This window comes from Rhinolophus sinicus, chromosome 15 (assembly GCF_057876585.1).
Source record: "Rhinolophus sinicus isolate RSI-liver-muscle chromosome 15, RSI-T2T, whole genome shotgun sequence".
Classification (NCBI taxonomy): Eukaryota; Metazoa; Chordata; class Mammalia; order Chiroptera; family Rhinolophidae; genus Rhinolophus; species Rhinolophus sinicus.
This window is the reverse complement of record NC_142515.1, coordinates 103,717,784-103,736,580: the sequence shown is the minus strand read 5'-3', so window position 1 is coordinate 103,736,580 and position 18,797 is coordinate 103,717,784. Positions and strand designations below refer to the sequence as shown.

Here is an 18,797-nt window from a genome sequence, read left to right as displayed (position 1 = left end):
GATTAACTAATTGTAATCTCCTCATTTCCTGAGCCATTTACTCTAACTCAGCATCCCCTTGGGCCTCTGAATGAACTCTTCAGGAGCCAAGGAAGAGGTGGCAGGCCTCTCCCCATCCTTTGCTTTGGGTTGGCCTGGCACAGACGTGGATCTTCCTGGGCATATCCCTTGAGAAGTCAAATTAGAAACTGGAGCATCTTCCTTTAATTCCAGTCCAATTGCCCAACCTGTGCCTCTAGCCAAAGCTGATAAAATGCCAGCTGCAGCTGCATCCATGGGGGCCATCATAGAGGCATGGCAGAGCTGGTCGTGGGTGGCATCACAGTAAGCCTGGCGTCAGGGAGGAAGCAGGGGATGAAAGGTAGCCTGGCATGGCTGAGTCTGCGTCATAGCCCAATCTTTCCCTGTCTGTGTTCCCGCTACAATGGGAACTCAAGGGACCATTTCAGGCAAACTTCTGTGTGTACACTTCCCCTTCACCCTTGACTCTGAGCATCTTGAGGAACCATGTATTCTAGCATCTGCTTTGGCATTAAGGAGCTTTGGGTCTTTAGGCAAGTTTTCCTAGTCTGTGGAACCAGATCTCAGAGCCTACTATGATTCGTTAGGAGACTTGGATTTATTGTGAGATTACTGAGGAGAGTGGTGGAATGAAAGCAGATCATATAGTCATAGGTACGTTAAAAGATTATTCTGGATGTAACATGGAGATTAATTTAGAGAAGATGAAACTAGAAAATAGAATATCATTCGGGCAGTGGCTCCATCATACAGATGAAAGATGGTTGTAAAGTAAGAAGGAAGGTGGTTATATTAGTTTGCTAAAGCTGCTATAACAAAATACCACAGACAGTATGGCGTAAACAACAGACATTTCTTGGTTCTGGAGGCCTGGGAAATCCAAGATTAAGGTGCCGACAGGGTTGGGTTCTTTCTGAGGGCCATAATAGAAGGATCTGTTCCAGGCCTCTCCCCTTGGCATGCAGATGGCCACCCTCCTGCTGCCTCTTCATGTGGTCATCTCTCTGTGTACCCCCACTCCTGGGGTCTCTTCCTATATGGACACCAGTCATATTGAATGAGGACCCTGCCCTGAGGGTCGCATTTTAACTTCATCACCTCTTTAAAAACCCTATCTCCAAATATGGTCACATTTTGAGGTACTGGGGGTTGGGACTTCAACATATGAATTTTAAGGGGGACCCAATTTAGCCCATAATAGTGGAGTTACCGAGAAACAGATGTAATTGAGAGATACTAAAAAGGTTGAATATAAAAGTATTGTGGTTGATGAGCTATGTAGGATTAGAAGGCAGATACACTGCATATCCCAAACATTGCATGGGGTATACGTATACTAGAAAACATTGTTCTTGATTTGAAATTCAAATGTAACCAGGAATCCTGTATATTTATTTGCTAAATCTGGCAACCTTAATCTGCACTGAACAAGCTCCCTCGTCTGGACACCAAAGTTACAGAATTACTGGCTGGGACAATAGTAAATAAAGTCACTACAGTAATGCCACCCTGAGCGCTTCTGGAGCAGGAATCCTGGGCAAACGATGTAATCATGTGCTTCCTTTCTTCTTTGAATTTCTACGGATTCCTTATAGAGCACTGAAGTTTCTCTCCACACCCAGGCCCCCATGTTTGCCCAATTCCAGAAATAGCCATTCTCATTGCAGTCTATAAGAATAGTGCCCTCTGGAGTTGTTGCTGGGCACGGTGGTTCTGTCCCCATCCATCTATCCATCCACCAGTTCAGGCATGGTGCAGTCCATTGTTATTATAAAGAAGCTTGGCAAAGAAATGCTGGACAGTGAATGAATATTTCATGAGAAATAAAGCCCAAGTCATGTTAACAGGAGAGATTAATAGACCCAGAAAGAAATGGATCTTCCTAGAGGTGAGCTGTGATTTTGTTCAGATACTTTTGTAGAACATGAGTAGCAGTTTAGAGTGGCTGTGCCTGTCATCACTGCCTCTCCATCAGTGAGATTAGCTGTCGTCCTCCATCCTCCCAATCATACCCGGGCCCAGACTCCACCTTCCCTCCACACCCCCAGAACCTACAGAACCTGAGCAAAGGAGAAGCCATGGGCATTTTTCAGGCAGTGGTAGCAGGGCCCGGGGAGGGAGAGAGATATATCCAAAAGAAGTGCAGAGGGAAAGCCTGGATCTTCCCGGTGTCGACCAGAGCCAGGTGACCTGGTGCCCTCTGGGACCTTTACCCACATGCCATTAAAGAGAGCCTTAGCCCTCCGTCAGGGCCAGGATATTCTGTTTGAGAAAGCAGGTGAAGTATTGTTCAGAACAGGTGGGGATAGCACCATTGGTGGCCACACAACAGGCTGGCCCAACCCTGTGAGTGGACCCCTGGGCACCGGGGAGCTGCAGGCTCCATAGAAAAGGAGGCGTTTGAGTCTTCAAATAGGCTGCTCATGTCGGGCCAAAAGCAAGGGGCCCCTCAAGGACTTGATGAAAGAGAGGCCACGCCTAGGTCAGCAGGAAGGGAAGCGCAGACAAGACAGCTTCAAGGATGAGGTACCTCTGTGGAACCATCTTAGAAACAAATGGCCAAAAGAGAGACCTGCATGACCTCTCTGAGTTCTCAAACCCACAGTCCATTGTGACATCGCCAGCCAGGGGCTTTCTTAGGCTCATTCCCCTCAGCCCTTGCCTCCATCACTTCTTAGGCCAACAGCAGAGCCCCAGGCCATGCTCCTGTTATCAGTTTTGCTGCTCATGTCCCAAGCCAAGGGCGCACATCTCGGTATGTGGACTCCACTCTCAGTGGCCAGAGCAGCTCTCCCATGCGGGGCCGGCCATGACAATGACCCTGCTCACATCCCCTTCACCCAGTCACTAATGATCATTAGGGGCGAAGGGAGACAGTTGGTTAGTGAGCTCATTAATTAACCAATTGGCCACTAAGAGTCTGGCTCAACAAATATTAATGGAGTATTTCCTCTCCTGGGGGCAAAGAGCTGGACCTGGACTCTGTCCAGAAGGCAGATGTCGCTTCTCTGCACAGGCAGCTGCAGCCTTTGTTCTCAGCCTCCCAGGAAATGGAGCTGCTCTGCCTGGAGCAGAATGTTCTAACTTAGAACAGTTCATGTCTTCCAGTAGGTTCAGGCCCTTTTGGGCCACCCCTCTGGTTTCCCACGTGTATTAGTTTCTTACGGCTGCTGTAATAAATGACCGCAAACTTAGTGGTTTAAACAACACACATTTCTCATAGTTCTACAGGATAGAAATCCAACATCATCTCGCTGGCCTAAGATCAAGTCGTCAGGATTCCTAGCGGAGGCTCTTGGGAGAATCTTTGCCTTGCCTTTTCTAGCTTCCAGAGGCCATCCACATTCCTCAGCTTGTGGGCCCTTCTTCCCTCTTCAAAGCCAACAATTGCATCTCTCCGTGCCTTTCTGCCATAGTCTCATCTCTCTTCTTCTGCCTCCCTCTACCACTGTTAAGGACTCTTGTGATTCCATTGGGCCACTCTGACTATTCAGGATAAGCTCCCTATTTTAAAGTCAGCTGACTCGCAACTTTAATTCTATCTCCAAAATCCCTTTCACCTTGTAAGGCAACATCCACAAGTCCCAGGGCATGGTCCATTAGGACGTGGACATCTTTTGGGGGGTGTTATTCTGCTCACCACTCCATAGTTGATACTGGACAAGTATTTTCCTCCAATTTCTCTTGGATGAGAATAGGAATAAGCTCAGTGAAGTGACTTGCCCGAGATCACAATGCTGGAGGGGGTATGGAGCCAATATTTCTGACCCATGTCTCAAAAATTACGTATCTGTTAGCTTACTCGTGTTCCTGGGCTACTTCCCTGGGCCAACCTTAGTTTCTTTATGTCTAAAATGGGTATAATGGTAGCTACTTAGAAGCCTCCTATGGATGTTGACTAAGTGTTGCATCTTTTCCCTTCCATTCTGCCAGAATGTGGTATAAGACCCATTTTTGAGGGAGGACCTCAGTATTCCAGAATCATAGAGGGGATGGAGGCTGAGGTGGGTGAGTTTCCATGGCTGGTGAGTATTCAGGCAAGAAATGAACATTTCTGTGGCGGCACGATCATCAACGAGTGGTGGATTGTCACTGCTGCTCACTGCTTATTTAATGAGGAGCTAGTGTAAGTATCAAGAGCCCATCCCTGTCGCTTCTGACAGGGCTCCCCCCTGAAGCATCCCCACACTCAGCCAGAGCTGATTGCTAAGGGGACTCCTAGGGCTGCTCAGTGCTAAGTCAGACATTGTGGCGGCCACCAATCCCCTCCACCCCTGGGGATGAGGAGGCAGCGAACCTCACGCTGGTACTCTGCTCTGCCCTCCTCGTTGTCACCCAGGGCCAAAAACGATGGCTTCCCTGTGGTCACACACTGTGGTCCTAGGAACGCCTGTGGCCTGGTGGGGCCAAAGCGCTTGGTCTGTTTACCTTTCCTAGGTCAGTGAAGTCCTTTTAAGAGGACATTTCCCTAATTCTGGAAGTCTGGATTTCTGGGCCATCCTACTTCCCTACTTCTTGTACAGTTTTCTCTGTGCTCCAGCTGACTGGTGGAAAATCTAGCATTTACTCATGGCTAATCATGTGCCAGTGACCTTCTAAAAAACTACCTGCGTTAACTTATTTAGTCCTGCCAGAACCCTGAGACACATAGAATGTATAAGCCCCTTTTAACTCATTCAGTCTTACAACAACCGCTGGGGGCAGGCAGAATGAACAGCTTTATTTTATAGAGAAGGCAACTGAGGTCCAATACGGATGGGTGAGTGACCCAAGGTACATACCACGTAGACAGAAACACGATTTCAATCCGGGGTCCAGTGCTTGTGCTTTCTGCTACAATTGCTACACCCCCTCAAGGACATTTGAAGATTCACAAACTAAATAAAGTTAAAGGGCTAATCAAATACCTGGGGCAAGTTTCATCATGCCATGGCCAAGAAACCTAGTCGTACCTGATCCCGTGGGATACTTAAAGACTGACTATTGGAAAGTTCCCAACAATTCCGTCTGAAGGGAGTTCCTGAATTATTACTGAGGATTTTTTCTGCTTAATCAGTGGCAAGGCTAGATTAAATTCTGTCCCAGGGTCTCGAAGTTGCTGGTAGACACATCAATGTAATAATACCGTACTTATCTGAGGGCTAGTTTGATTTGTGCTGGGAGTTGTGTGTTGTTTTTATTTTTATTCTATTTTATTTATTTTATTATATTCTTTTATTTTATTTGTGGGCTCTTTGGAGCAGCCTTTGTACCAGGAGGCAGGAGTAGGTATCTCGTTCACGTCTCTGAGCCTGTACTGGGGCAGCCATATAGCTGTGGTCGGCCACACCAGCTGCTTCACCCTCCTTCTTGACCCTTCTCAAATTCTCACATCTCCTGAGCAACAGCCTCAGTAGGACAAGTCCTAAAGACCTCTAGAACTATATAGGATGTAGGTATTTTTAAGCACTGGTGCTTTGTGACTTTCCTTCCCCTCCCACCTTCCCCTCCCTGGTTCTGTGCTCCCAGTCCAATAGACCTGAGTGTTGTGCTGGGAACCGGCAACTTACAGAGCCCATCCCTGGAAATAAAAGGCGTCTCCAGCATTGTTATTCACAAGGACTTTAAAAAGCCGAACATGGACAATGACATCGCCTTGCTGCTGTTGAACTCACGCATCACGTTCAGTGGCCTGAAAGAACCCATCTGCATGCCGAGGAAGCCCAGCCCCTCCACATGGCGCAAATGCTGGGTGGCAGGATGGGGGCAGACCAAAACTGGTACGTGACTGCTCAGCATCTGCTGAGACCTGCTGGGGGAGGAGCCACATCCCAGGCATCTGAGGATGGGCCACTCAATCTAACGAAGGGAGGAGAGTGGAAAGGGGAGAGGAAGGAGGAACGAGAAAAGGACTTGCATTGGAACAAATCCCTGCACAACAGAGGTTCAAACAAATCCCTGCACAGCAGAGGCTCACAGAGGCCCAATCTCAGCCTCTTCCGAGGGCCAAAGAGGCAATTCTCCAAGGCCCCAAGCTGAGATGCCAGGTCTGAGCCAGTCCCCAAGACTGCAGCCAGTTCAGAAAAGTCTTGTTTGTTTAATTGAATTTAAACTCTGCAGTTTGTCAGGGGCCCCTCTACTCTCCATTCTTTCACATCTCCCTTGATTCACACGTTAAATCACACATTGATTCACACACGTTTCCCACCAAGTTCCTACAGGCATTCGGGATGCCTGCCCTGGCTTAGATGTTTGATGGCCCTGGAATGGTGCCCAACCACCCTCAGAAATTAATCTGCTGTTACTTGTTACCTGTTGTTACATTGTTACTTGGCCAAAATAAAAGGAACTGTAGGAGGGCAGAAAGGGATTATGAAAGAACCCCCCCCCCCAAAAAAAAAAAAAATAACTCAATAAAACCTTGGACTGTCCCCAACGAAAACTCAACAAAACCAAGAGCCAATGGATAGGGGAGGGGATGGGCATAGCACAGCACTGTCTCAGGCCTGAAAGAGACTCCAGGTCCATAGGGATGCTTTGCAATGAGATGGGGTCTGGAACATGGGAGGTATTTCAGGAGTTTCATAGCTGGACAGCATGTGGTGTAACATTGATTCTGGGCGCCAGGCACTACTCAAAAGTTAGAAGTGGAGGAGGAGGTCTACCAGATTTAAAATACTCAGTAAGGAGAAGAATTTTGAAATCTTTGTGTGGTCAGAGTTAATGAGATGGAGAGAAATTCAGACAAATTCCTGGAAGCTGTCTGAAAAGGGCCATGGCAAATCCCCTGTAAAGACTTGCAGCCAACCTATCCTTACCTAGAGGACCTGGAAGCTTTCTCACTGGGAGTGCAACCCCACTCCCAGCAGCCTTGTGTTAGGGAACCACCATTCTCTCCTCATTAAAAGTGGTAATCGGCAGATATGATGCAGAGGCGGGATTAGGCTGAGGAATGATCAATAGCCAGTTCCAAGAAGTCAAGTCTATAGGTCAGGCTGGAGTCAAGCTGGGAGTCTTCTTGGAAGCAGGAATATGATTTTGAACGAGAGGAAAGATTCAAGGAGGTGGAGAATCATTTGGGGAAACCTGGGATGGTGGAGTGCGTAAACTGTGTGGGATTACTGGAAGGAAGTAGAGTGTGAGGGGCTGTGAGGATGTGAAAGAAGGTGGAGGGGGGCTGGGGGGAGGCAAGGATGCTCAGAGTCATCGCGGGCACGGTCCGCTGCACTATCAGCACCGGGACTGCTGTCCAGGGACTTTTCTAATGTGCTTTCTCTGGGGCCAGATGACAGAAACTCTATGACAACTGATCTCATGAAAGTGCCAATGATCATCATGGATTGGGAGAAATGTTCCAAGCTGTTTCCCAAACTTACCAAAAATATGCTCTGCGCTGGATATGAGAATGAGAGCTATGACGCGTGCCAGGTAACTAAGGGATCTCCCCACCCTCACCCTGTAGGTCCCTACCCCTCAGGGCTGCTGATACAAGGGTATCCTCTCTCTACTGGGAACGAACAACAAGAGTCGGAAAATGTGTGGGGATCAGGGTTTGGCTATGGGAACAAGGACACGGATTGGGGAGTACTCGTCGTCAGGTCCTTGAATAGCAGCACATGCCTGGGAGTCAGCATGCGGCCACCTGCATAAATATTGAAGGTCTTCTCCAGGTACACTAGACTTTTTCCATTACTAAGACTTCTTAAAAAAACAAAAATCCAAGGAGGATTTGAAATCCATACAGGGAAACATTTTAATTCATTCATTGAGCAATCTTTTTTGAGCATAGTAAGCCCTGGGGATTTAACCGTGAATGAGACATGGTTTCTCATTTAAGGGAGCCCACAAGCTCCTGGGCAGATAGGTGGGTAAATACCTATAATATATTGGGTGATGCATGTGTGTTTAATTGAACCAAAGTGTGGTATCTTAGTTTCTCTTTAATAAAATGAACACAAAAATCAAAAAATAAGATCACTTTTTGATTGATGCTAGAAAATATAGAAAGGCACTACTCAGAAATTAGCTTCCTCTGGCTCTGAGGATGGTGATGGACTTTATCTTTAAAGCTCAAAGATGCTGTCTTCGTCTTGGGAGGGATCCCCTGATGAGCCCACTGAGTCATACTTATCAGCTAGACAGTGGATCTGGTCATTGGTGTAAAACTATAAACGCAGGCGTTAAATATTCAGTGGGGTGATGGAAGGTTGTCTCATGGAAGGGGAGAGTATTTATCCACAGAATTAGCTATCACTGTTTAATGTTAGGAAATTGTATTTTTCCCTAGTAGACGATGAGATCAGGCCTTCGGAGGGAGTTGCTGGGATAGAGGTTAGGGGCACGAATGGAGTAGAGAATGGAGAAGGGGCTCTGAGGAAGGCAGAGTGGACTCCAGCAGCAATGGCACCACGTTTAAAAAGGAGTCCCCATGTGGTGAATACTGTGAAAACCAAAACGAGAGACAGAATCAATGTCACAGGAGCCTTGTGTTTTCTTCACAATCTGGACCACTTAAAATATAGCAAAACAGACAATTAAATTAGGATTTCTGTTATGGACAAGATGGAGTAGGCATATTTCTCCCCATCCCTTCCATTGACTACAGCTAAAAGCAGTGGGCCGTATCTTATAAAATAAAAATAAAGGCTCTGAAGGTGGAGAGAAGAAGAGAGACTGACAGGATATCCTAATATTTAAGGAATGAAAGAGCAGTGGGTTCCCTGGATTTTCTTTTGGCTTCTGATATATCCCAGACTGGATTCTAGAGAACCCTGCAACTCAGAAATGCCAGTGGGCACAGACAAAAACCAAACCAAACCAAACAAGAAAGCTTTCTCTCTCTTTGGACCGGGAAAGGGGCAACCTAGCAAGGCAGAAAGTTTTTGACAATAAATATTTTATTCCAGCCAGTCCTCCTTCCCCATCAACCAAGGTCAAGTGAACAACCTCGCCTTGTCCCCTGCCGCTGCCTGCCATGGTGGTGTCAGAGGCGGCTAAGCGGAGAGCCAGGACTTTGACCCCCATCTAGTTGTCATGAGCCGTCCTCTGCCCCTGCTCAATGGCAGTGGAGACCCCCTGAGAGGCAGGCCTTTCACCCCACGCTGAGGTACCTGAGCACTCCTGCCCCACCCCTTGGTGTCATCGCCGGCCTGAGTGCGGAATTTGGACTTCCACCCCAATCCAATGGTAAAGCATTGGTATCCTCTTTCCTCTACTCCAGCTTTATAAGAGGTCTGTAACACAGAAGATTTAAATAAGAACCAGACTCTAGTAACCTAATACTCAGGACAATTCTCAAGACAGGACGTGTCATAACTAGAATAGTTGCACTAACATATATGGATTCAATTTATTGATAAGCATAGGATAAGGAAAAATAAAGCTAACAATCTGAGTAAAGAATCCTTTTTATAAAAAATTGAGAATTATTAATTCCTAGATTAAGTTCAATTAATACCATTCAAAATGAATCACGCACTTAACTGTAAAATTATGAAAATTTTAGAAAAAAATGTAGAAAATCTTTTGGACATAGATTGACACCAAAAACACAACTCAGAAAAGGAAAAACTGATAAAGCAGACCTCATCAAAATTAAAAACGTTTGCTCTATAAAAGACCCGATTAAGAGGGTGAAAAGACAAGCTACAGAACGGGAGATAATATCCAACAAAAGAATTATAGTTTGAATATATGAGTATAAAGAACTCTCAAATTCAACAGCAGAAAAACAAACTATCAAATTAGAAAATGGGCAAAAGACATGAACAGACATTTTACTAAAGACGACATACAGATGGCAAATAAGAACATGGAAAGATGTTCAACGTCATCCACCATTAAACAAATGAACCCCAATGAGATCACTGGCACACCTCTCAGAATGGCTTAAAAAAAAAAAAAAAAAGTAGTGACAAAACCAAAAGACTGACAAGAGTACAAAGAAACTGGATCACGCACATACTGCTGGTGGGCTCTGTAAAACAGTTTGCGTTTCCTGAAAGAATGAACGTGTTCTTGCCATACAACCCAGCAAATGCCACTTGGAGGCGTTTATTCCAAAGAAATGAAGGCTGGTGTTCACAAAAAATCCTGTACAGCAGTGTGTGTGTGGCAGCTTTATTTATAATAGCCCCAAACTGGAAACAAATGTCCTTCAAGACGTGGATGGTTCAATAAAATGTGGTACATCCAAACCACTCAGCTATGACAAAAAACAACTACTGGTAATGCAACAATGGGGATGGATCTCCAGACTCAATGCTGTGTGAAACAAGCCAATTCTCAAAGGCCCCACACTGTATGATTCTACTTACATAACATTCTTGAAATAAAAAATAAAAAAAAATTTAGAAATGGTTAGTGGTTGCCACGGGGGTCAAGGAGGGGTTGGGGTGGGCGGGAAGTGGATGTAGCATAAAAAGGACAGTAGGAGGGGTCCCTATGGAGACGGGAATGTTCTGTATCCTGACTGTATCTCCATGGATATCCTAGTTGTACTATTGTGCTATAGTTTTGCAAGATGCTTTTGTTGGAGGAAACATGAAAGGGGTACATGGAATCTCTCTGTATCATTTCTTACCACCGCATTTAATCTACAATTATATCCAAAATAAAAAACAGAGAAGACAAAGCTTTCCAAACTTTAGGAAGCAGTTAAAGGAAGATCTCAGATCATAGCCATGCCACAGACCTAGGGAACAACCAGTTCACAATGCAACAGGAGACAAAGCGCTCCGGTATCAATAGACAAGGGGAGACACCATTTAATAGACAATGTAATTGGAAAGAGCGAGCATTCCAGAGGAGAACCTGGGAAAAATCATAGAGGCTTGAAACAGCATCACGTGTTCAGGGGACTCCCAATACTTCAGAAGCCAAAGGTAACACACGATGACTCTGGAGAGGTGAGCAGAGCTCACTGTTATCCCAACCTGCCGCTCCTCTGTCTCACCGGAGAATATTAGACTCAGGCCCCACCCGTACTCCCACCTCTCCTTTCAGTCTCTTTGATTCAACACCATCCCATATCCAAATGGCCAAAGACAACTGTGGCAAAATTAAAATCATCAAGTGTCATCTTTGCTGACATTGTCTGTACCCTTTCTTTGCTTCAATGGCTGGATCAACCATCTGGAATCTAGGAATTTTGCTTCAATCCCTCCCCTATCAAAATGTACTTTAATGGAAGTTTCTAAAATTAATCATCGATTCCTTAAGAGTGCTATAAATAAATATGCTGTTATTGTTGTAAGCCCTTTTTAAAAATGTTGTGAAGTGGAAAGCTTCGCTGTCTGTTTAGAAAGCTGTCTATTGTCATCAATAAGCTGACACTGATGCGGGCAAGGAAATTTTTCAGAAATTACACAATATTATCATCACCTAAAAACAGATAAGCCAGGGTCCCTTAAAGTTTAAAAATAATGGCCCTCGCAAGTAAAATCACATCTTTAAAGTTAGCTAACTTTAAAAAGGCATGGAGTCACATAATTAAGGGAAATCATAATTTTATAACAAAAGAACATTTAAATATGTTCAAAATAATGGCAGTAAGATTATATGATGCTTAAAATACTAATTAAAAGTAAATGCTAAAATGAAAAACAATTGGATTTTGGATTTACTTTTCCCAGCACTTTTCTTCTTTGTAATGTCCTAAGATTATACTATGGGGGATAAAAACATTTGATTTTAAAAAATAATAATTTTTTTAAGTGGCATAGTCAAGCAAAACACAAAATCAAACATATCCCAAGAAGTGACACGGTACTTCTCTGAATGACTAGCTCCCTCTGGAGCACGGGCCGCCGCAGTGAACCACGCTGCTTTGTCAACTGTCTCCTCAGCTCCAACAGAAATGTCTTATTCATGTGTGAATTCTCAGTGCCTAGTGCAGTGCTTGGCTTGGGAAAAAGGCTCAGCAAATGTTAATCAAATAGGTGAACTTTCCAAGGAAGCCAGCACCTATCTGCCAGCAAATGAGCCCTCGTGGAGGAGACATCTGAGAGGGGTCCTGAAGGAGGCAGGGAGTCTGCAGGTGGAGAGGAGGTTATGAGCTGGCTGATGGCTGGGCTGTGGGACAGTCTGCTTATGGGGCTACCACGCTGACCTGGGTTTAGACCCAAGCTACTTTTTTTAAACCTCTCAACCTCTCTCTCTCTCTCTCTCTCTCTCTCTCTCTCTCTCTCTCTCTCTCTCTCTCTCTCTCTCTCTCCCCCTTCCTTCCTTCCTTTTTTTCTTTTTCTTTCTCTCTTTCTTTCTCCTTCCATCCTTCCTTCCTTCCTTCCTTTCTTTCTTTCTTTCTTTTTCTTCCTTTCAAGTTTATTGGGGTGACAATGGTTAGTAAAGTTACATAGATTTCAGGTGTACAATTCTGTAATACATCATCTATTTATCACATTGTATGTTCCCTGCCCAGAGTCAGTTCTCCTTTTCATCACCATATAGTTGATCCTTTTTACCCTCATCTATCATCCCCTCCCCCCTTACCCTCTGGTAACCATAAACTATTGTCTGTCTATGAGTTTTTATTTCTTCATTTGTTTGTGTGGTATATAAGACTTTATTTTTTTAAGGCAGTTTTAGGTTTACAGAAAAATTGAGAGGAAAGTAGAGATATTTCCCATATGGCCTCTGTCCCCACACATTCATAACCTCCTCCACTACCAACACCCTGAATGGGAGGGGTACATGTGTTACAACTGACGAACCCACACTGACATGTCATTATCGCACAGAACCCATAGGGTCACTCTTGGTGTTGTGCATCCTATGGGTTTGGACATATGTATAATGACATGTATCCACCATTATAATATCATACAGTAGTTGCACTGCCCTGGGCTACTTTCCAGGGTGTTACTTTGAACATATCACTCATGACACTTGCACAAACATCTTATTTCGTTTCATAGAATCTTAGACTTTTAGAGCTGACAAGGAATATAGAAAATATTTCATCAAAACTCTGTTTCACAGATGAGAAAGCATGGATATTTTAATCACCAATCATTTCCTTCACTATCTGAATGGATCCAAAGCGGTACGCTAACTTCCTTGCTCTTTCCCACACCTTCAGTAATGTTGTTCTCGCCACTGGCCTGTAACATTGACTGGGCAGGTCTCACTCTCCCTGCTTAGACACATGAGAATTTCAGTGATTTCCCATTCTTCGTCCAGGTAGTGGGGGGCCCAGGCTGGAAACCGGGTCATGTGCTTCTATCCCAAAAAGGACAAGAGTGAGTACATGGTGTAATTATCTCACAGCTGTGATGCTGGGAGGCTCTAACCAGACAGGTCCCCAGCTGCCAGCCGTAGTCCTTGAAAGAAAGTCCCCCTCAGGTGGGCTGTCATCTGTCCCAGGTGCTGGCTGGCTGAAGCTGGACCCTTCTTTTAGGCAATCCTTTATTTCCGAGAGGAAGAAGAAACAACTGTAAAGGCTTTATGCATGAAAGGACATTTATTTATTTATAGATGTCCCTCTGGGTCCCAGCAGTCCATGAAGAGACTCTGTTTCCTAAATATACAAGTAATGCTTGTAATACATAAGCGTCAAATAATACTACTAATACATTTCTGGATCATTTACTATATAGCATTTACTCTGTGCTAAGTGATTGATAGATTTTTTTTAAATTTCACTGTCAACAATCTTGGGAAGTAGTTGGTATTATCTCCATTTTAATGACATTTTAATAACTTATAAAAGTTATTTGCCCAAGGACAGTTCTCTCCTTGTTATGTAAGTAAATAACAATCAAGGAAATGTATTAATAAAAATTTTTATTATAACATTCATGCCTTCATAAAATTGAGGAAAATTATAAAAACAGCATTTATGCAACAAGCTAGTTGTGTAGAAATTGGAACAAGCTATTTGAGTAGAAATCCTGTGGATGGGGTTCTTGCCCCATGACTTTGAAACAGACCTAGCACAAAGAAAAGCACAAACCTACAAAAAATAGCAGCTAAGTGTTAGAGGCAACGTTTCGTACTGGAAAGGGTCATTTTGGTTTTGGCCCATAGATACTTACTGGGTGTCCTTGAGTTCCGATTTCTCTGTTAATTCTGCACTGTTTAATCCTTTGCTTGGGGATGCTTTGCACAGTCCACCCAAACTCCACTTGAACACAATTTATTCATTATCTTCCCCTGCCTTTTATCTTTGTTAACCATACCCCGTGACCTTGGAACTAGTCTTCACACATCCATATCCAGTGTCACCAGTCACCAGATCATGTGGGTTTCAATCCATCCCTGCCTCTCTGACCTTCTCAGGCCTTGGGTCAGATCCTCATCATTTTCACCTCCTCTTAGTCCCTCTCACTTCTGTCCCACTCCTCTCCAATAGGTCCCACACACTCTCGGTCAAATTCCTATTCACCCTCCAAATGAAATGCTCTGAAGTCTATTCGGACAGAACTTTCCCTCAACAGAATCAGTTCGTCTCCCGCTGCACTGCCCCCATATCTTCTTCATTCTTCTCCTGCCCCACCAAACACAGTGGGTCCTATTCGTTTTCATTTTTATCTCCTCCACTAGACCATAAAGTCATGTATCCCAAATGCCTGACAATTAGTTTTTCCTCTGTGAACATTTGTTCAGTGGGAGTGATCAAACCACTTCTGACCTTCAATTTGCTAATTATAAAATGAGAATCAAAATACTTACATCAACGGAGATGAGAGGTGGTGAGGTTGATGAGAAAAATAAGTCAAGGGGTTAACACAGTGCCCCGTAATCCTCCTCCTCCCCCTGTTAGAGTCCGTTATAAGAGTCCTTCATTCTAGTCACCTGTTTATGATCGTGGAAAGGGAGGCCGTCTCTCCACTGAAGAAGATGGTTTGAACGATTATAGTCATGCAGCTCCTTCCGTGAGATGTGAGTAGCCAGGTGGAGACAACGTGTGCTTTGGTGTCAGAAGTCCTGGTTCCAACTCTGGCCGAGCTACTATTGATGCTGAGCAAACCCTTCCTCCTCCTTAAGCCTCAATTTCCCTGTATTAAATGGATGAAGGGAAGCCATGGATATGTGTGGTACACAGTAGGGACTTGGATCATATTTTCTGTATAAATAACCATGTGCGTCATAGAACCATGTGATGCCACCCTGGAGGGACCACACATTCAGAAAAGTTTAGCTCATTTACCTCCTGCAAACACCCACACTAAAGAATTAAAGAGGAATATGATTCTCCCTCATGCCTCTGGAAGACCATCAAAGGAGATCCCGTTCATATCCATAACCCCAATAGCACTTCTCGTATCTGTTTTCACTCCTTCCCCTTTACAGCCCTTTACAGAGCTTCTGATTGGATAAGACCCATACAACTAGTCCCCACTCTTCTCGTAGCCTCTGCAACATTTATTCCGTCTTCCAGGTCCTGTCTCACTGTGTTGCAGACGGAGTATTTTTTCACCAAGCCCTTCTTCTTCTTCCTCTCTCTGCAGTCCTATCCCATCCACTGCCCCTCCTGTACACCCCTCAATTCCCAGAACCAGCCTGACAGCAGCACACTCCTCCCACGGACCTGGGATAGGGGCGAGCATTGGTCAGCAATGACCGATCTCCTTTGGCCGCCTGGAGTAGGGGAGGTCCACGCGTCCTCTCCCGTTAATGAGCAGGGCCCTGCCTCATATGACAGTTTAGAATGGGACTTGCTACTGAACTATGTTCTCTGCCCCAGGGTGACAGCGGAGGGCCTCTCGTCTGCACCCCAGAGTCTGACAAGAAGTGGTACCAGGTGGGCATCATCAGCTGGGGAAGGAGCTGCGGAAAGAAGAACACTCCAGGAATATACACCTTGTTAGAGAATTACGGCCTCTGGATCAAGAAGGTGACTGAGTTAGAGGGAAGGCCCTATAACGCCGAGAAAATGAGAACTCCTCTCCGAAAGAAACGAATGAGATCCCAGGCCTCAGAATCCCTGGAGCCACGCGGCCCCAAATTCTGGCTCCTGCCCTGCTTTCTGTCCTACGTGCTGTTCTAGGCCATTTTCTACCGATAATAAAGCAAATGCTATTCCTCAACCAAGGAGGGTTGTGAGAACGTGCCACCAGCAGAGGCTGACTACAGATTAGAGCTAAGCGCTAGAAACTGAGGCTGATAACAGAAAGTAGGACCAGAAAGTCAGGCAGGCTGGAGCCCTTGCTTGGGGACTGGCCTCTGGGACCCTGCGTTAGTCAGGACTCTTTCCATTACAGGCGAGTTACTGAACTCAAACCATCCAAAGCCAAAAAGGTTTGTCAATGTACATAACAGCAGAAACCAGGAGTGGTATGTTCAGTCATGGCTGAATCTAGGAGCTCAGCAGATTTTGACAGGGACTGTCTCAAAAACAGCTTCCAAGGGGTGGCCGTAATGACCACCAGTACCTCCAGTTTGGATCCTACCAGCTTAACAGCCCCAGTAGAAAGAGAGAGCCTTGTTCCTGGGAATTCCAGCTAAAGTCTGCGGTCTAACTCTTGTGATGCCTAAGGCCCTGAAAGCATTTACATCTGCCCTGATGGAGACCCTTATCTCCTGTAGCCACAGGGCTGAGGTGGCTAAAACTCAAACTCACAATCTCATCCTGTAACTGGCTGAATTACAGACTTGCGCTCTCAGCTTCGCGGGGTGTCTACTGTTAAAGTGAAGGCATGGATGGCAAAGGAATGAGATCCTGAAAGCTGGGATGGTCGTGTGTGAGAAGACGCTGATGGAGCTCGGGACGCTGAGCCTCTAAATTCTGAGTCTTCTTTGCCAGTGGCAGAAGTCTCCACCCTGCATCGCCTGGGAAAGGGAAATGGCTTCCCCGAAGGCAGCTGCCGAGCAAGACAAGGCTGACCCTCAAGACCCACCCCCATGGCCTTCTCAGCTTCTAGACACATAACTAGACTCAAGTGCCAGCAGGCCCCTAAAGGTGAGGTACAAAGTGTAACCCAGGAGGAGAGGCACTGCACGCCAAAAGAACTACTTGAGTTTTCTAATTTATACAGATAGAAATCGAGGTAACACGTGTGGGAATGGATATTACGATTGGGATAATCCTGGAAGGAACCTACAGTTGGAGCACGCTGATATGGGCTCACGAAGCAGGGATTTTTGCATCTAACATTGCATTTAATGTTGCATCTGTATCTACTGTTCCTAGAGTTAGGGAAAGCGCTAACAGTTTGGTTGGTTGGTTGGCGGGGCAAACTAAACATGGGCCAAAAGGAGACCCACAGTGGTGAGTTTGAAATGCCAGACCTGCCTTGCTTTAATGTAAAGGAAGGGATTAATGGCTTAGGAAGATTGGAATGTTAGAGTGGATTTGTCATTTGAGACCTACTCACCCACACTGGGAAGGTGCAGAGCACATGCCTTTCACCTTACGGTGAGAAGTAGATTTGTGAGGGGAGCCCTGGCGACTTTGCAGGGTGCTATGATCACTCTCTCTGTAGGCCAGACCTCACAGTGGGAATTGCAGTCACTGAACTGGGAAACCTAAATGCAATGGGGTAATTGGATCCTGGGGTGGGGGTGGGGGGGCAAGGCCAAGTGGTGGCACTCAACCTCCAAAGGGCAGGTGGGCATGGTTCCTGAATGGACAGCGGAGTCAAAGCAGCGAACAGAACAGTCTGACACGCAGACTTTGGGTGTCAGCTAGCTGATCGCATTGTTCCTAGAATGGAAATGGATACGGAACCCACTAAATTCTTACCTGTTCTGTATAAACAGAAAAGTTCTAGGTCAAGTGAACAAAGTCTAATCTGAATCATGAAAACAGAGCTATGGCCCCTCAATCAATCCTCAGACCTGAGCCAAGCGACAGACCCAGGACCCCTTGAATGAGAGGGAGGCTGGGTCCCCTTCTGGAGGGACTCCCGTGCACTACCAAATATTTATACTGTTCGTCTCTCTCCCAGCCTTCCCCAAAGGGACCTACGGCCTTTCAGCAGGGTAACTGCGCATTAGAGAAGAGGAAATACTCAGAACTTTTAGGCACTCCTGCACGCTGGCTCTGAACAGACACTGATTCCAGGAGACGCCCTGTGTCCCACCAGTCGGGGGAGGGGGAGGATTTTTGGAAATCAAGTGATTAGTGGAGTGTTTTAGCTCAAGTCCATCTCACAGTGAGCCCAGTGGGTCCCCAAATTCATCCTGGTCCCCCCCACCCCCCACCCCCACCCTCCGGTTCCAGAATGTATTGCCGGAATAGGCATACTAAGCAGCTGGCAGAATCCCCACATTGGTTCCCGGGCCTGTGGAGTGAGGGATATTATGGTGGGAACCACGTTATGATCTGGCTGCTGTGATAATGAGGTGGGGGCAATGTAGACAGTTCCCATTTAACTAACGAATGCGACACTTTATCATGACACGGAAACTGTGAGTTTAAACATTATCCAGTGAATCAACTGTGCTTCGTCATGTCCTGTGATTATCATGTATGTCCCGTTAGAGTTTTAATACCTAGAGCTGCAATTCCTATCCTGTGTGCTGAGGTGCCCAGGGCACGACCACAAACTCTTGGAGACACTGTGGAAACACAGAGACATCTGTTGGACATAGAGGGAAACAGCAACATCTGTCGGATGTTGAGCAGACTGCTACTATTAAGTTATTTGGACCTAACTAAATAAATGCAGTCGTTAGGTATTTCTTTTGGCCTAAGAGGACTGTGAAATAAATTACTAAGACACTATAGGCCCACACTGAGAAAGTTTGGGCACCCATGTCCTAGTGGATACCTGCTGGTGTTAATATTTTGTATTTAAGAATAAAGCGTGGGCGGTTACAGTAATTTTGTGCATCTTGGTTGTGACAAGTGTCTC

The 18,797-nt window shown here is 45.5% G+C and overlaps 1 protein-coding gene across 1 annotated transcript; it reads left to right on the top strand.

Annotated features, from left to right (window-relative positions):
* The first annotated feature begins 294 nt into the window (after window positions 1-294).
* PRSS55 (serine protease 55) lies at window positions 295-16,006 on the top strand. The gene is given in 5 exon segments (XM_088792674.1): window positions 295-361; window positions 3,925-4,147; window positions 5,530-5,780; window positions 7,286-7,428; window positions 15,686-16,006. Coding segments are annotated over 5 exon segments (1,005 nt in total).
* Window positions 16,007-18,797: the final 2,791 nt, after the last annotated feature.